Source organism: Macrobrachium nipponense, chromosome 12 (assembly GCF_015104395.2).
Source record: "Macrobrachium nipponense isolate FS-2020 chromosome 12, ASM1510439v2, whole genome shotgun sequence".
Lineage (NCBI taxonomy): Eukaryota > Metazoa > Arthropoda > Malacostraca > Decapoda > Palaemonidae > Macrobrachium > Macrobrachium nipponense.
The window spans coordinates 11,641,131-11,661,851 of record NC_087205.1 but is presented as its reverse complement, the minus strand read 5'-3'; the positions used below and the strand labels follow the sequence as shown (position 1 = coordinate 11,661,851).

Below are 20,721 nucleotides of genomic sequence, written 5' to 3'. Positions count from 1 at the left end.
ATTTTTACTTACAAGTAAACAAGTTATACTGAGTAATCTTGTGGGTTTCTTTTTCCATCTTCAGAAGAAAACTGAAAGAAGTTTTTGCTCAGAATAATAATAATAATAATAATAATAATAATAATAATAATAATAATAATAATAATAATAATAATAATAATAATAATAATAATAATAATAATAATAATAAACATCATCATCATCATCATCATCTAACGACTAGACAGCTCATCTGTCATTTGTATACATCAGATTTAACTAACAAAATTTCCTAAAAGTTACGCAAATGTGAAAAATTAACTAGTAGAACAAAGATACTCAGAGATCACTCATATTAGATATGAAATTCACCAGCCGCAATATGAGACCTGGAAGAGTAGCCTTATTATACTTACAAATATGGTACCTTGGAACAAGGAACCCCATTTGATGAAAGAACATAGTGCTAGGTAACATTATTTTCTTGATGACTAATCATGATTGTATTTTCATCTATTAATAAGTTGCATCATGTATGAATGGGTTGCTGGCATTCATAGCAAAGAAAAAATAATCCAAGGAGAAATTCCAGTCTTATGACAGGGAGAAAGATACATATTGATATATAAATAAATTTCCATTAAACAGATATGCTGCCATTGGAATATTTCTTACAGTTACGGAAAGGTTATATTATAATTTCCAATCATCATTTATTCTGAAGGAGACCGGGAAAAGAGGATTAAGCCTCGAACTGTAGGCGATATAAATCTAAATATGAAAATATTCAGTTTTAAATGAGTGTATTCAAACTTTCATAGGTATTTTGATGTCGTGAGCTGCTTCTTATACTATGGCAAAGGTGCAAGTTAATGATGGTTATTGTGTTATGAACGAACGAGGTGGTATCTCAGGTAGTATGATTTTTTGTGGACATTAAATTCTATTGATTAAGGCATTCATCAATAGGCTGTATACATAATTCAATATCGTTAATAAAAAAAATTATCTTCTGTAATAACATAAAAGATTTACAGACGGGGAAATGCTCAGTTAAATAAATACGTTTTAATGACAGATTGCAGATCAATCTAAAACCCGTAAGTCCCCTACTTACTATCGTCAACTTTCCAGGAAGCTGAAGACAAGTAAATCATGGTCATTTGCGTCATAAAATCTCTTCCTAAACTATCTTTTCACTATCGTGGTAATATACATCATCATTGACCAAATACTCCAAAAGTGGTTTTAAAAGTTGAGTACCAGTGAATTTACAACTTTTCATCTAGGAGGTGATGATTAAAGTGTCAATATTGGTACTCGTACTTGAGGAGGCTATAATTACACAGGTATCGATACACACTGAGGATGGAAGGATGGGACATAAAATTCAAGCAAAAAGGCCAAGTTCTGGGATCGATTATGAAGTCAATCAATGCTGAAAGGAAGACTGAGAGTAAAAAGGTTTGAAAACTGTAACAGGAGGAAAACCTTGTAGTTGCACTTTGAAACCATGATTAGGAGAGGGTTGAGGAAACTGGAAGAAAGAGAATGTGAGCATAAGTACAGTAAAACGAATGAAAGGCGTTGCAGCTAGTAGTGGCCGAAGGGACGCTGCAGAGATCTTTAAGTAACGCATACGGTACAACCCTGCACACGGAGAATAGCTTCGTCTCCGTGAAGGAACGCCACATCACCGTAGATAGAGAGTGTCTCCCGGCAGAACGCCAGATGCAAGATGAGTCCTACGTAGCATCTTCTGATTTCTCCTCAGTTCCGTCTCTGTGTCGTAAGTGTACATGAGACGCCTGATACTCTCTTCTTTTCGCATTTCAACATATTTCCAGCCAAGTAGGCAGACTATCGTCAAAAAACCTGAAAAAATAAAACGTTTTAGTTGGCATGGCTCTTTCCACAATGTTCGTATAAATATATATATATATATATATATATATATATATATATATATATATATATATATATATATATATAGTGTGTGTGTGTGTGTGTATCTATATATATATATATATATATATATATATATATATATATATATATATATATATATATATATGTATATATAAATATAATATATATATATAATGTAAAATAAAATATAATTAAAGCATGAGAAAATAAAATTCCTTTATTAGCTACTATTGCCTACTATTGTATTCATCATGCTATCCTCAGTTTTTAATGCCCATTTATCAATCTCCCTTAGTGCTAAAGTACTTGTATGTAGGGTTTAGAAAAATTGTATCAGTGACCTTCAATTACAAGGCAGTCGGTAAAATGATACAGGTGATACAGACTACTTTGATTTCTTTATGTGCTGATCTGAACATTTTTATTCATGGCTATGTGAGAAAATGAATGGATAATATTTTTTTGTTGGTTAGAAAATACCTTCTTATGCCTCGTTGGAATGTTTAATGTGAAAGCCGTGTAACTGTGAAGAGACATTACTTTTGGCATAAGGAGAGAAAAGGAAATGGAGAAGGTAGTGTTAGGTATAATATATAAAAGACGAACTATATCAAAATAAAACGATGAAGCGGGCAGCTCCTGGCAAGATAAATAGACAGTGATTCGAGAAGGACAAGTGCAAATGAGAAGCGACACATCCCGTTAAAAATGAGGTTACACAAGGTGAGGTTTGGGTGCCTCTAATTCCAGCACTCGTTGATGGAAGATGATAAATTAGCCTATGAGCACAATAATTAGAAGTGTGCGCACGAAGTAGTAGCCTGAGAGATGTGATGAAAGGAAAAGTAAGAAAGAACCATGTTGTTTTGTAATAAGGAAAGATTAGCCGTGAAGATACGACGGTCCTTCAATGGATAGGTTTGTAATGCTAGGGAGCTAAGCGTAAGCGTTCATATAGAAAAGTAATAAGGTTCTAAATCAAGCATCTTTTAGGGTGCCTAGATTTATCCATCAGGGTCCCCGGCTGATTTCATTTATGCGTGTATTATTCTATTCATTTATTTTAGTTTAACAATTACTGATTGAATGGAATGACAAATTAAACGAATTTTCTTTTAACATATATTTCGTAATGAACATGAAATTTATCCACACGTACGAATTTGCACTTGCAGATAATTAAAGTAAGGCCCAGATAAAAGCATAATAACGTTTTTCCATTAAGTCCAACACCACAAAACAAATTAACCCTCGTGAACCCGACTAAATATATGATACACACTCCAGACCAGGCAAACATTTAGGTCGACCAAATAATAATAATAATAATAATAATAATAATAATAATAATAATAATAATAATAATAATAATAATAATAATAATAATAATAATAATAATAATAATAATAATATAGAAAACGATCAGGCAAAGATCCTCTGGGACTATGGTATCAGAACGGATAGGGTGATACGTGCAAACAGACCAGACGTGACGTTGATTGACAAAGTCAAGAAGAAAGTATCACTCATTAATGTCGCAATACCATGGGACACCAGAGTTGAAGAGAAAGAGAGGGAAAAAATGGAAAAGTATCAAGATCTGAAAATAGAAATAAGAAGGATATGGGATATGCCAGTGGATATCGTACCCATAATCATAGGAGCACTAGGCACGATCCCAAGATCCCTGAAAAGGAATCTAGAAAAATTAGAGGCTGAAGTAGCTCCGGGCCTCATGCAGAAGAGTGTGATCCTAGAAACGGCACACATAGTAAGAAAAGTGATGGACTCCTAAGGAGGCAGGATGCAACCCGGAACCCCACACTATAGATACCACCCAGTCGAATTGGAGGACTGTGATAGAGCAAAAAAAAAAAAAAAAAACAAAAAAAAAAATCATAATAATGATAAAAAGAAAGAAAAGTAGTATCATTGGAAAAAAGGATGACACACGTACATTCCGAAATGGTAGTTGGTACAGTTTTATAGTTGGAAGTCAATTCGTTGTTATGTCTTATATAAGTTTTATTACGAAAATATATGAGGTTCCGTTTGCTGATTATTCGAGTTAGCAATCCCCTTGAGATACTGAAGGTTCTTTAATCATTTTCATTATTTTTTTTTATATTATTATATCCTTAACTCTATATTGATAGTGTACGCTATATATATATATATTATATATATATATATATATATATATATATATATATATATATATATATATATATATATATATATATATATATATATATATATATATATATATATATATATATATATATATATATATATATGTATGTATGTATGTATATATATACATATGTGTGTATATATATATATATATATATATATATATATATATATATATATATATATATATATATATATATATATATATACAATGCTGAAAACTTCAGGTCCGGAGTTGAATGTGGATTGATTATTCGCGAAAGCACTAGTGTGACAGAAAGGTGCCAAAACTTCGCAAGAAGGAGTCTGTGTCACACGTCCATGGGAGTGCCAACATAAATGGCACTTGTAATGATAAAATTTGTGTCCCGAATGCGACAACAACCTGATAGATTGCACCTAAAGTGTGGTAATAATGATGATGATGCTGATGAAGTAGTATTATAATTCATTACCAGAATGAAATTCTACACGAGAAATTAGAACGAAGAAACCAAAAGAATATGATTCACAATTTCGAGTGAGAAAAAACCAAGGATTTTCCAAAGGACAGCATTAACTTGATCATAATTCATAAAGTGCAAAACTCCTGTTCGTGTCCATATATGGTGATTTTTTTTAAGGTACACTGAAGTTAAGCATATAACCCCTGAATCACTGTCGACGATGCCTTCTATTGGAAAATTGTTTCTCTGATGTGAAACAGTTCGAATGTGTATATATATATATATATATAATATATATATATATATATATATATATATATATTATTATCTTTTTTATGCTTACACAATACATTGTAAATAAATCTCAGTGGCTTAACCTGCAATGTGAAACGGATATGGTGTGCTTGATACACACCTCTGTATACATATATATAACTAATGATATATATATATATTTTATATATTATAATAGTATATATATATTATATAATAATGTGTTGTGGGTGTGTGTTGTTTTGTGTGTGTGTGTGTGTGTATGTATATATATATATATATATATATATATATATATATATATATATATATATATATATATATATATATATATATATGTGTGTGTATATATATATGTATATATGTATATATATATATATATATATATATATATATATACAGAGAGAGAGAGAGAAGAGAGAGAGAGAGAGAGAGGAGTACAAATAAGATCCTTGTAACCTACCTGCAGTTCCAATGAATATATGAGTCGCCGTAATGGTGGCTCTGTGGACATCCACAAATATATTGTAACCCACTGAACTATCTACGATTGCGAAAATGAGTCCAGTAATATAGAAAGTAATCGCGAAACAAGCCAGGACAATCAGCCAAGCGATGCATGTGGATGAATCCTCTTCGTTCTGCAAAATAGAGAAATAGATAAATAAATAAAAACTAGATTTTTATACCCTCAATTTAGTGAATTTTCACAAATAAATCTACACAAATTGGCTAATGTTAAATGTCAATTACCACTGAATAATTTTTCATCAAAATTTGGATACATTACTCAGTCATTAGTAAACTGAAGATTCTCTCCTCTCTCATCTCAAGTCTTCTCTCTCTCTCTCTCTCTCTCTCTCGCTCTCTTCTCGTCCTCTCTCTCTCGGTCTTCTCGCTCTCTCTGCTCCGTCCCTCCTCATCTCTCTCTCTCTGCTCTCTCTCTCTCTCTCTCTCTCGCTTCTTCTTCTTCTCTCTCTCTCTCTCTCTCTTACCTCGTCTGTAATTGTTTCTGGAGGAACTACGACAACCGTCTGGCCTTCTGGTCCCAGAACGTAGTTAACTGGAAAATAAATCTTCTGTAAATATTTTCCGCGTCACGCTGTCTTTTTCATTTCTCAGCCAAATCAAAGAAGAACAAAACAAAATATACATTATACACACAATTGTATATATATATATATATATATATATATATATATATATATATATATATATGTGTGTGTGTGTGTGTGTGTATGTGTGTATACATATATATATATATATATATATATATATATATATATATATATATATATATATATATATATATATATATATGTGTGTGTGTGTGTGTGCGTGTGTGTGTGTGTGTGTGTATAATAGTATTCTGTATATTTCACCCAATATATAACTACAGTACAAAAAATACCAAGACAAAAAATACCAAGCCGTACTTCTATTTGTCGATTCTCTGTCGTTGCTCATTTCGGAAAGTTGTCGTACATCTGGAAGGTTCGCTTGACATTTCAGGGAGAATTCTCTGTCAGACACTGATATAAATAAAGGTATTTCTACTTTCACCAATAACTAAATCTAATGCCGGTCACATGTTTATTTTTTTCTTTTTCATTGCGCCGAGAATAGTTCGTATAACTACAAGTCTTTTCTTCTCTGTATTTGTATCTTGCCTCTGGCAACCAATACGGTTACAACCCGTAGTCTATAGATTCCGTTTCCGTCATGTTCTACTCATCTAAAAATATTTTGAGAAGATGATGTGACTTAAATTTTCACCTTTATATAAAATTTAGAATTATATATGGAAAATTACTTCGTCCTGCATGCAGAGAGCTTTCCTGACTGTCCATTTTCTCTCACGAAGTAAAGCACAATTCAGAACATCCTGAGAGCGTCACGAGCCCGTCCCCAGTTAGCGCTACCAAAAACACTGGCTCGGTGAACCACAGCGCTATTTGGCACCGGCGTCGGTTGTTCATTTAAATAAAGTATATGCACGTCCCTTCCTGATTCTAAACATTTTTTAAGTATCATCTTACTATAGATGTGTCTAACTACTACAGAAATAAAGCTTTAGATTGGTCCGCACTCAAATAGAATAAATTCATTTTATTTGCCATTGTTTACATTTTAGGAGAGACAGGTGCGCAATAGCTGTTTCCTTATGAGTTCGGCTGTGACTAGTTATTACATAACGCAAACATATATACAAAATAATATTTTCAGATATAGCAAAAGCCTTGTATATAATAGCATATTTAACTTTTAGCAATATTGGCACGAAATTAATTTTTCCATGGATTTATCCGTGTCATTTTGTAGTTAAATCAGAAGCCGAAGTTCTAGCCAATGGCAGAAAAAGGGAAGCAACTCGCAGTGCGATGTCAACATTGTATTGTATCGTAGTTACGCAAAATTGTGCACTAATATATGTTGCTTAGACTTATGAGTTATTACACGGAGTGCGTACCTTTTTCCTTTAGATTATTTTTTTCTTAATAGAAAAGATATTTATAAAATAATAGGACGTATTACACAATAAATACACAGCTTCTCTCTCAAGATTATAATATAGCGCAATTATAATAACCTCATCCTTGAATATAACGCGGTAGATGAGGCTTAAGATCCACTCGGTAAGTATGAAATTAAACCATTTGAATTTGCATCGTTGGGAACTGTAGAAAATAAAAGGTTTTAACGCTGAATGTATCTACCTTTGGGGCGTGTTTAGTATCAAGTCCAGGCGTTGGGGATTACCCTAAAAACATAAACAAAAGACTGTAAATATCATAAAGAAGAGGACCCCCAAGAAGTATTAGTCCTAGATAAGGACCCCGAAAACCCTGTCACTGTCTATGGAAGACCCAATAATAAGTATATGGGCCAAAGTATAGGGCCTTTGAATTTTAGTATCACCATTACAGTTCGCCGTCTTTCAGTAGCTGCATAGAATGTTTAATTCTGCCGATCTGTTCATTATCAGATAAAAGAGATATTTTTTTAGTACATGATAGACCATGATATTATCTATTCCGAACAAACGTTTTGTATATATTTTACCTCTGCCAATCATGAGAGTACTTGAAAATGAATAACCATGCTACATAATACTTTCGTCTGGATGGTCAGCCATTCTTCTCGTATTATCATTCATGGCTGGGCCTCCTCTTTACACGCGGGTTGGCGGTGAGTACCATTTGGTACCCAGGCAGGTGCCAAAGCTATTCTATTGTGAGGAAAGAGGGGAGGGGGGTGATATATTTCTTCATATTCAATGACAGACGAAGCTCATTTATAAAGGGCCTCCGTCAGATGTTGTCGTATGTGGTTTTGGAAAGATGTACTATATACTACACACACACACACACACACACACACACACACACACACACACACACATATATATATATATATATATATATATATATATATATATATATATATATATATATATATATATATATATATATATAATATATATATATATATGCACATATATGTATATACATATATATATATATATATATATATATATACACACACACACACACACACACACTATATATATATATATATATATATATATATATATATATATATATATATATATATATATATATATATATATATGCACTAATAGTATCTCACATAATGCTACAAGTGGGTATTCGTATGTTTTGGAGGCAAAGATTCCAAGTCACGATGGATGAAACAGCTACATGAAGATATTTTATGCTGTACAGTGATACTCGGTGGTACAAGGAAAAAAAGTGACAGGATTTTACTTCCCCTTGTGAGTCATCCTGTATAGAGTGACGATATAAATGAATTTTCGTAAGGATCAGAAAATTTTCAAAGCAAAATACAAAACATCTTCCAATTTTTAATTAAATTGTGAGACATATCAAATTATTTGTGCTATGGATTAGGGACGTTGTCAAACATTCTTTTTCCTTTAGTAGAATATTTCAGATAGGGTTTTTTCTCCTTTTCATTAATAATCTTCTACAGTATAATGTATGTCCTCAACTGCCATCATCAATATCTATAGTTTGATTACTATGTTAAGAACCTCTGCACTAACCTACACGCACTTTAAGAATTCTTTATTACCTGTGCTACTGATGATGACTCGTGTGTAAATAGTTTTTTTTTTTTTATTAAATAATGAATAAAAAGAAGTAATCGTAGTTAATCCCAGCATTCTTGACAGGATACGAATCCTCGCAGTGAATTTCCGAAAACACCCCACTGGCAACTTCTGCGACTCGTACCGCGTTGCCGGACGTAAGTTATTTTTTATCTTGCCTGAGCTTAGATAGCTGCCCGAGTAAGTTTCTGACTGTATGTTACCCGCGCATCGCAACTGTGTGTGTTAGGATATCGATATATGATAACTGCGTCTTCCAAGTGTAAACGTTTAGTAAATAATGTTTCAATGAAAGTGCATGAAAGAATGTATAAGACTGGCAATGGAGATCGTCTTCAGCATTGGACATCCTTGTTTGTGATCATTTTTACCACAGGGCGGTGGGCTCCATCTCCCAGACATGCCGTTAAACCAGAAGTGAATGGGACCATGCGCACCGCCAAGTGGTGTTAGCAGGAACTACAAACGGAACGCGGGTAACTTCTCAAGTTCTCATTGACGAGCTGCCGCCTGCCTCACAGATGGTCATTTCTGTAGAGGCAACTGTCAGGCGTTGCCCAACGTGAGGCTGACGTCATTTTGGGCGAACTTTAAAATAAATCCCATTCCTCTCGCTACCTGACGAAGGTTTTTACAATTCTTTCGTCCTTCACAATGATGGCAAACGATGATATAAACAGCAAGAGTAGGTGCTTTCATATTTTTTTTTATTTGTTGAAAGAGTGTAGGAGCTATGAATTCTTAACATTATGCGTTTACGTGAATATATGGGGCTTTAGATATGGAAAAGAGATATTAGCAGAAAGGGAGGATGATATTCTGTGCTTCCTTAACTGAAGCACTCACCAACATAAATTATAAAAAGAGCATACTTGGAATAATAAGTTTTGCCCAACATATTCATGTTATGCATCCGCAAATAGTCACACATATATTCTGTACTTTTCCAGTACTTCCTCTTCTCCACCCTCCTAACATTTCTCATCTTTTCCATCTTCCTAACACTTCCCATCTTCTCCATCCGCCTAACATGCATCTTCTACATCATCGTAACACATTCCATCATCTCCACCCTCCTAACAGTTCCCATCTTCTCGATCTTCCTAGCATTCCCCATCTTCTTCATCCTCCTAACAGTTCCCATCTTTTTGATCTTCCTAACATTCCCCATCTTCCTCATCCTGCTAACACTTCCCATCTGCTCCATCTTCCTAACACATTCCATCATCTCCATCCTCCTAACAGGTCCCATCTTCTCGATCTTCCTAACATTCCCCATCTTCTTCATCCTCCTAACACTTCCCATCTTCTCTGTCCCCCTAACATTTTCCATCTTCTCAATCTCCCTAACATTCCCCATCTTCTTCATCCTCCTAACACTTACCATCTCCCTAACACTTCCCATCTTCTCCGTCTCCCTAACATTTTCCATCTCCATCTTTCTAACGCTGCACATCTCCTTCATCCTAAGATTTTCCATCTTTTCCATTTTCCTAACACTTCCCATCTTCCTAACACTTCCCATCTTCCTAATACTTCCCATCTTCTCCATCCTCCTAATACTTCCCATCTTCTCCGTCCCCCTGACATTTCCCATCTTCTCCATCTCCCTAACACTTCCCAGTCATATACCCTTCACACATCTATCTTCCTCCTCTTGACCAAACCATTTCAGGACACTGATACATAGCTCCAACTACATTAGGTATTGTTCCACGTTTTCTATGTATCTCCAGCTTTCTTATCTTCACTCCTTCAGACGCTGCAAGTGCCACGTAAACATGTCATTCCAGTAGCCTCAATATCTTTCTTTTGCGTTCAGAATTCCAATTGCTCCCCCTTTAAACATTCCCAGTCTTCTTACACATGTGCAGAGTCTCTTCCCAACTTTTTGCATATGTATAAAGTAATCAGATCATTCCAAGATCTTCAGCTTTTATTTATTTTTTTTTTATTTGCATTCAGTATCCACTCCCCATAAAGGATCCTTTGCTCAACTGTCCTTTCATATAATCCACTCATATAATTCTGCTACATGTTCAGTGATGACTCGACTATTCTCTCATTTTTGTCGATGTACCGCATATTTAGACTAGTACACAAAGTCCATTCTGCCACCAACCATGCCAACATTCATTGCTATACTTTCCTGGTGTCCATTATCCTCTTTTTCTTACACTTCCAACGCTTTCAAACTGTTTTACCTGTTTCTAGAGTTTGCCTTCACTTTCCTTAATATTATGTCATCTGCGTGTGTCAGTATAATTTCACGCAGTGTATATATATATATATATATATATATATATATATATATATATATATATATATATATATATATATATATAGATATATATATATATATATATATATATGTATATATGTGTGTGTATATATATAATATATATATATATATATATATATATATATATATATATTTATATATATATATATATATGTAAGTGTTTACATAATAAAAATATGGAATGTTAGTCCATATATATAAAAGACTAAAACTAAAGAGGTCAACCAGATTGCTTGCAGGAATGTGATCAGACTAGAGACGCTAAAGATGACGTATACAACAAAGTAGGCTAAGATAACATGCCGTCACCTGTAGTCATTCATTTGTTTATAAACCTTAGTCCAAGCTCCCTGCTTGAGACAACTACCGCGACCTATAATTCAAACGGCCTACATGATCTGTAGCGTGTCTAATTTGATTGTGTGTTCGTATGTAACTATGTCATCTGATAGTATGTTCATATGTTCGAGCTACTATCTGCTTCCTTCATAACTTGTAACAGAGATGTAGAAAAAAGCAGAATAGAGTTAGCTATCGTCATTAGAAGACCTGTACCTCTTTACCTAAGCTTTATCATGTAGAGATTGGCAGAAGCGATCAAGCTATCGTCATAGAAGACTTGTACAATCATATCTGATCTTCACCATGTAAAACTTCAGAAGAATATATATATTTTTATACTTCGTGTTTTCTACAAGAACCTCCTCACCGATTCATCATGAGTTTAACACATCGTCGTCATAAACAAGAAGATAATCCCGACTTCGTAAGTGATCTACAAACCCCAAGACACTCCATTGAAGATGGAAGTGCAATACCAACCGACTAACATTACCTCATAGGGCGCCTTATCATACAAGGCACAAGCCCTAAAAGTGGTGGCAAGCGTACCAGAAGGACTCTACAACTTCTCCGAAGATAAAACAGAATAATAAATCATGAAGTCAACGACGACGAAAGCAGCAGATTCTTCAAGCAACCTAGTATCATCGTTTAGCGAGCGACTTCAGAAAACAACAAGAACTTCACCGACGATGAAAAGCAAGAGATTCTTCAAGCAACTTAGTATCATCGTTTAGTGAATAACTTCAAGAAACAAAACCGACGTGTCTTTTTCCTACGGCAACGCAAGCTTCGTCTCTCATTAGAATCATTCAAGAAAACATCGTTAGTGAGCGTTTCCGGCACTTCAAGAAACAAACCGAACGCGTCTGCAGCATCGGATCTTTCAAGGGCTCGAATCATCGAAACAACGCGCACGGGGGAAACTGAAGCCAAACCGGGTCATCCGCTAAATAGAGAAGGAGGACCAAGGCCATGTGTCGTTATCGGAACACCGTGACTTCCCACAAAAGCAAGCTAAGTACAATTTTTTATTCATTTGGAGTAACTTTGAGTGTTTCCTTCGCAGGTCGAATTTCGTTATTCCTGTGGCTGAAGTTACGAGACATTCTTAATCTTACTTTTTTACAGAAATTATCTACATCATTGAGATTTCGCTACTGCGAGTTTTTTTATCTTTGAGTGTCTGTTTCCAGAAGTTCTACTGAAATATCATAATCATATACTATGTTAATTTTATCATTTTGGGTGATTATTAATCCCTTACGTAACAAATCATATTAAACAGCGAATATGCGTTTATGCAGTGGACGTCTGTATTTATACAGATGCATGGATAGGGTCGTTAAGCACCGTAGTGATTAGAAAACACACAAAAAACAAGTGGAACACCCGTACAAATCTATATAAATTAGAGGTAACACTATTTCGGGTCATGACAATAAATGCTCCTTTGCAAAGTCCCGATCGCAGTTTTAGCCTTTAGTTTTTTTAGTTATATAAAATATCGAACCTCAATGACTCAACTTAACTTTAAAAATATAGCTGGATTGCAAGGAATAACATGTCTGTAAAAAACTTTCATCAGGCTAAATGCGCTGACCAGGATCCCTCACTATTTCAAATTTTAGCAAAGAATGAAGTACAAACAGTTAATATTGAATACAGTAGAGATAACTTGTCTTAATAGTAATCGCTCAGTTCCTAATAGTTCGTCATTCATTGCTTTATACGTAACCAGCAACATAATGCTAAAAACACACAATACGTTGCCGATGGTAATAAAGAGAAGGATCCTAATTATTACAAAAAAAGAAATAGAAACAGTAGCCCGTTCTGAATCAAACAAGCAAACTCGGTGACTGTGTCACCTAGTCAAGCGGTCAAGGTCAGTCAAAACTGCCGAAGTGTTCAAAGCATAGCAAATTCCACACAATAAGCGACTCTAGCAGAGTGGGGAAAAGCGATGTTGGATCATACATACCAAATACCTTTTTAAAATTAAAAAGGAATTTTCCTATGCATCACACAACAGTATCAAGTAATCAGAGCAGGTTCTAGTAATTTTAATACATTAAGTTATAATAAATACTGGTGGATTAAGCCCGACTGTACGCGCCGTAAAAAAAAAAAAAAAAAAAAAAAATTAGAATATCTTGTATTATTCCTTTAGTACACGTAATATCCTGTATTTACGGACTCACCGTCTGTTGTTCGAACTTCCCTAATGAGAAGCCCGGATAAGAGAGCGCTTACAGATACCTCTATAGTTATAAAAAACATTGATCTGTATCTAGTGTAATTGTAAGATCCATCTAGGGGTATACAAAATATTGTCTTACATCCTGGAAAATAAGGCGTGTTTATCAAAGGAAAATCCTATAAACCTTCAAACATATTAAAATCCGTTTGAACAAAAATGAGACAGTTAATCAAATAATAACTTATATAAAGGAACTATACATTTGTCTCATAAATCGTAACATTGTTCAAATGACCCAACAGAATTCTCCCACAACCGCAGTCGTAGTTTGCACGCAAAATCTCGAGAAGCATGCACCCTCGAATGTCTTAGTGCGTGTAAAAAGACTTTGCTGGGAAATGAAATTTTAATCCTTGCCGACACTCAGAAATATAACGATTTCCGCGAACAAAGCCCTAGACACGGTTGACTCGCAGCAACAACTTAATATAGTAATCCACAAAAACCTATACATATAAATATCGCATTTCTTTTATTGTTGCTAATTTTTAATCACGCCCAATCAGTCGTAGATGAATCTCTCTGATAATCTATCTAAAGTAATATCCGTAAAGTCATTCAAGCAGAGGTGATTCAGCAGAAAATTTGTTTTTTTCTATTATCTGAATACCAGGCAGTTTCTCCACTAGCAAGTGATCTCTGGGAAAAACGGATGTAATTTAACACAAAATACGGTCTAAGGACAAACATAAAGCTATATACGTACCTTCGTATAGACTCTCACTGAAATTTCAAAATAGAGGTAAATGACGCAGTTGAAAAATGTTAGTAGTAGGAGCCATTAGGAAATCAAATAAGCCCATATAATTTTTCCCTCAAACGTCATGCCATAAAAAATCGGACTTGGCGTATCTGCGTAGATTTCTGTCGCTTAAACAAGGAAACGACTCCCGATAGTTTCCAGTGCGATGTACCGACGACATATTATCTCTGTTAGGTTAGAATAAATTTTTTTCACCAACTTGGACTTACTTAAATGCTTTTACCAGATACCATTACCTAAGTGATTGTACCTCATACACCGTTTTCAGCACACTCAGGGGACATTATCAATTTTTACGTATGCCTCCGGCTTACGTTGCACCCCAATTACAATACAGCGTTTGGAGACTTTTAGGGGATACCCTACATGCCTATTGGTTGGTCTTGTAATCTTTTCTAATACCTTAGAAGTACATTCACATAAACTAGAGCTAGTGCTACAGAGACAAAGACAAATAATCTCAGAGTAAAATATCTAAATGTGAGTTTTTAAAAAACCGAACATGTTTATCTAGGTTTTATGTGTCTGGTCAAGGTCTTAAAGTAGTCCATGGTAAGGTGTCGGCTATTCATAACTTTCCGGTACCTATTAACGTAAAAGGGGGATACAGCACTTTGGCGCTGTAGTGGGTATTACAATCGTATGTAAATATGTAACTCTTCCATCATGACAGCTCCTTTAACAGATCTTACGAAGAAGAGCGTAGATTTATTATGGTCTAAAAAGTATCAACAGGCGTTCGATACCTTAAAAGCGGAATAATGCAGCTCACCTAACTCAAAAATCCCTGATTTAAATAAGGAATTTTTTTTTTATTGCAACAGACGCCTCAGACCAAGGGGTAAGAGGGGTACTACTTCAGTAATATGATAAACAGTTCTTTCCTATAACTTTTTATTCACGTAAACTAAAGCCCTCTGAAAGTAAATATACAGTAATAGGCAAGGAAGGGCTAGTGTATCTTTAACTCACTAGTACATTTTAAGTTCATAATCTATGGCTATCCTGATAAAGTCCTTACTGAACATGAGTCCTTTACCGAGTTTTTCAAAGGCTTTAATCACAGTCCAAAAGGAACTCGGTGACAAATGATCATTCAGGTCTTTGGAGCCAAGATAAGATATCTACCTGGGAAAGCAATTATCATAGCTGACGCATTATCCCGCAAATCCCGCACCATACTGCAAAGAACCATTAATTAGACTAAAAAATATAGAAACATCCGTGCCTATTGTTAAAACCGTATCTAAACAAGAAAATTCCTTAACCCAAGAGATTGCGAGCATTGAATATCTGGGTTGGAGCGCAGAACTGTTACAAACTGAACAAAGCAAGAGTCAACAGACATAACCCAAAACAATAAACACTTCGAACGGAAACAGAGTCAGCAGCAATAAACACCAAACAATAAACACTTCGAACGGAAACAGGGTCAGCGGCTAAGCAAAAACAATAAACACTTCGAGCAGAAACCCTAAAGCAAAAATATATTTAAAGTATGTGTATCAGAATAATGTAATCAAATGTAATATTATATGTAGGTCCGTGACGAGGAAAACCCGAAGAACACAGCAGATGACTAACGACCAGGTAGTAGTAATAATCTCTATCATACCAATCGTCCTAAACTGGTTGCATTCCGTCATCCAGGGTTCCCTACTATGTCACAGAAACCAATCACTATTTTACTGGCCTACAATGCTTACAGATATAAAAAGCACATAACTAATTGTAACACGTGTCATGAAAACAAGGGATACACTAAGACACCTGTCAGTTTAGGGGCCTATCCTGTGCCAAATCAATCCTTGAAAGAATATACTTAGAATTATTAACAGAATTACGAGTCTGGCAGAGGGAATAAACACTTCTTAGTGTTAATAGTTCCTTGACACGTTATATAGAAGTAATAGAACTAAAAACAAACACTGCAATTGAGTGCATTAGGAATATTTATGAGTGCTAAATCAGTAAACATGGAATTCAACACATGATAATGTGACTCGGGTGGTGTAAATCAATAATAATCTCCATAACGCGTTGTGTGAATTCCTTTTCATTAAGAAAACCAATAATATATTTTATCACCCAGAGTCAATCGGTTTGGTAGAATAACGGATAATTAAATAGGAAGTGTCAATGTCTTACGAGTTACAACTCGTGATATTGGATCCGAACTGGATTATAGCGGTTCTCGCGGTTTTAAATACCTTTATCATTTATATCTTGTATCTGTAGAATTGATGCCGCAAGTAGCCTTATACGGTACGCCGCTAGAACACTTTTCCACATATTCAAGCCAACCATTAATTTATCAAATATATATAAAAAAAATATATAAATAAATAAATATATAAAATAAATATGGATACAAGTGGAGTCAATATAATACACTCCGTAAGAAGTCGGAAGGGTTACAAATTATAATAAAAAAGGAATCACGATAAAATCAAATAAGCAAAACGTAACCATAGGTTAACTAAATATCCAAATATATATGCGTAAAGATTTGAACTCAAACTTAACGCTTTAGTAATGACAAATAAGCTAAAAGTTCAAACACATATCAAAACCTACTGACATATTGTCTGTCCCGGTGATTTATATTCGTAGTCAATGAAAAAAAAAATAATAATAATAATAATAAATAAATAAAATAATATGAAATAAAAGAGATTTTAAAGTCAGGAAGTCTAGAAGTGAAAATCTTATCTATGGAATAATCCTATATGAATCTTATACAGGGCTAATAATATATATAGAATTTGTATGGAAACCTTTTTCATTAGTTTGAATAAGGAATATTTAATTTAACATAATTACAATTATGCAGATTTCCAACATGAAACTAAATATTGTTCAATTTTGGTACTGTTTTTTTTTTCAGACATTCTTCTCATGTGGGTCGAGTATTAAAAAAACAAAAAATATCATTTGAAAATACTAAAGTCGTATCTCTTACAGCAAGTAACGTAACTCTTAAGCTGGTGACGACGTCATCAGTTCTAGAAGGTCTGTCGCGTTTGCTGTATCAGCATTGATTCCTTTAACCTCAAATATCTGCTTGCACAGGCTTCATCTCACGCTTGCAAAGCAGATTGACTGGAGAAAGGAATGCTTAGCCCGAACTTCTCATGGGCAAGGCAGACGTTAGGCACAAGTGTCTATCGGTATGCGCAATGCAACTTGCAATCATTTTAAAATTAATAAACAAAATAAGGAAATAGAATTTCTATAACATCAAAATGAATTAATTTTTTTCTGAACCTCATAGACATTTAGAAGTATCACGATATGGATATGGATTATTTACTTGCAACATTAGCTTATTACAATCCAGGTAAATCACATTCATGGGAAAATGTCACATTTTCTTGAAAAACCCAAAGTTTATATAGAAATTAGTTACATAGCGGGTTTTTCGTTGCATCTCCTACCTATTAATAATGTTTTAAAAGTTAACCTCAGAGGATGTGCGCGAGAAAATTGAATATGAAACTTTTGTTAGGGGCACATAGGATCAGATTTTATCACAACTTCATTTCAGTTAGCATAAAGAAATACAGAATCATGCTTAATATACTCTTTGACTCTTATGTTGCCTGGCAATCTTACAAATAGCTCCATTTTCCACTTCTTTGTCTAGTAACTTACTACCAGTAATATCGAATTTTCTTTGGGATTCGTATTGATATCTGTTTATTTTTTATAATTATGGATATTTTTACAGTCATCATAGACCTGGATAGGTTCACTCATTGTTAATGCCATGGATAAAAAAGTTTGTACAGCTGACTCTTTTGAATTCCAAAATATCAGCGAATTCATGTGGGTTAAGTCTGGTCTAAATGGCTCTCTCCCCTCCCCTGTATTTAGATGTCGTCTGAATTTACTTTGCCCTTGTGACAAGTATAATTTCACTTGCAGGCTGATTAATGGAACCTGATACAGTATCCTGCAGTACGAGAGTTTCACATCGCAACTTCAAAAAATCGTTCGTCGCAGCGGACGACTACAGTCAAGTAACAATCGCCTACAATGTGAAAGGAATAAGCACCTTCATGGACTTCTTCGACCGACACCGTATCTCGTCGTTAATCTCGTTTCATGCGGAACGCTCCAGCCACTGTCGGAAATCGACTACAAAGGGGACATACTTCCGACAAATTACGACCCGAAGGATATTCAACTCTACTTTGCTGGCGAAGGACTCGTGCTGGGGATGTTTTTTTATTCATCGCGAACGTAATCGTGTAGCTTTGGATGCAGAGAATAAGTATGAGCGCAAAATAGAACGTTGGACCCGCCCAGGCAAATTTTCCCCTTGTTTTAACCCTGTGAAATCGACCGTTTCATTTGGCTATAGGTGGTTGTCTGGAACTGTGTAATGGACGAAAAGTTGTTCGAAAGCTAGTTAAATGTGAAGTAGTATAACCTCGGTCATGTATCCTATATATATAAATGATCATAAATAACAGAATCGAAATATATTTTTTTGCGTGTACGCACTAGGAATCTATATATAAATGATCATAAATAACGGAATCGAAATATATCTTTGCGTGTACGCAATAGGAATCTATTTAAAGTGCACATATATTAATCATAATTTTATGAATCCATATACATATGTATAAACAAATCAGGTAGCCTATAATCAATCTGTTACCTTTTATCTTACCAATATCTGCAGTTATATATGAGTTAGTATATTGATTAATGAATCAGATATATAACATTTAGCATAAAAATCAACGAATCAATCAGCATAAACATTAATAATTTTATCAATTCATATATGAAATTTTTATCAGTTAAAATATGATTTTTATCATGTTAATCTTCATTCTATGCAATTGTCAGAGTACATTAGTATTTTCTGTAGCATATGTATCTTAATGAGATGAAGTGAAAAAACTGTATCATTATATATCACGTGATCACTATTATTTACCAATATCATTGTTTTATATTTTATTACTTGAACCAATTCATGTACACCATGAATTTTTATTTACTTATATATATATATATATATATATATATATATATATATATATATATATATATATATATATATATATATATATCACATAGTGTCTGTATCACACTCCTATAAGTCAAATGCAAGTCAAGTTTGAGTAATATTCAGTAGTTGGTTTTGGTAGCTGACCGAGCTAATGTAAGTGTTAACATAATAAAAATATGGAATGTTAGTCCATATATATAAAAGACTAAAACTAAAGAGGTCAACCAGATTGCTTGCAGGAATGTGATCAGACTAGAGACGCTAAAGATGACGTATACAACAAAGTAGGCTAAGATAACATGCCGTCACCTGTAGTCATTCATTTGTTTATAAAACCTTAGTCCAAGCTCCCTGCTTGAGACAACTACCGCGACCTATAATCAAACGGCCTACGTGATCTGTAGCGTGTCTAATTTGATTGTGTGTTCGTATGTAACTATGTCATCTGATAGTATGTTCATATGTTGGAGCTACTATCTGCTTCCTTCATAACTTGTAACAGAGATGTAGAAAAAAGCAGAATAGAGTTAGCTATCGTCATTAGAAGACCTGTACCTCTTTACCTAAGCTTTATCATGTAGATTGGCAGAAGCGATCAAGCTATCGTCATAGAAGACTTGTACAATCATATCTGATCTTCACCATGTAAAACTTCAGAAGAATATATATATTTTTATACTTCGTGTTTTCTACAAGAACCTCCTCACCGATTCATCATGAGTTTAACACATCGTCGTCATAAACAAGAAGATAATCCCGACTTCGTAAGTGATCTACAAACCCCAAGACACTCCATTGAAGATGGAAGTGCAATACCAACCGACTTAGCGTAAAATTATCGCAAGTCTAACATTACCTCATAGGGCGCCTTATCATACAAGGCACAAGCCCTAAAATATATATATATATATATATATATATATATATATATATATATATATATATATATATATATATATATATATATATATAATGATTCAAATGTTTTAAGAGCAACCACTCAAATTTATTTTCTTTTATGTATTTGAAGCTATTGCAGAACCAATGTG

At 34.1% G+C, this 20,721-nt stretch overlaps 2 protein-coding genes across 2 annotated transcripts in view; one reads left to right on the top strand and one right to left on the bottom strand.

The window, feature by feature from the left end:
- Positions 1-296: 296 nt before the first annotated feature.
- LOC135224944 (uncharacterized) lies at positions 297-6,732 on the bottom strand. Its single transcript, XM_064264264.1, has 4 exons — positions 6,257-6,732; positions 5,816-5,883; positions 5,284-5,461; positions 297-1,854 (listed from the first exon to the last, which is right to left on the bottom strand). Exons 1-4 carry the CDS (start codon positions 6,285-6,287, stop codon positions 1,673-1,675), a joined length of 459 nt encoding a protein of 152 aa, XP_064120334.1. The 5' UTR covers positions 6,288-6,732; the 3' UTR covers positions 297-1,672.
- A 2,427-nt stretch (positions 6,733-9,159) lies between these two features.
- The window catches only part of LOC135224353 (uncharacterized), a 25,966-nt gene continuing 14,404 nt past the window's right edge, over positions 9,160-20,721 (top strand). Inside the window, exon 1 of the mRNA XM_064263277.1 lies at positions 9,160-9,658. Within this exon, the coding sequence (XP_064119347.1) occupies positions 9,628-9,658 (31 nt within the window). The 5' untranslated portion in view covers positions 9,160-9,627. The remainder of the gene's footprint in view (positions 9,659-20,721) is intronic.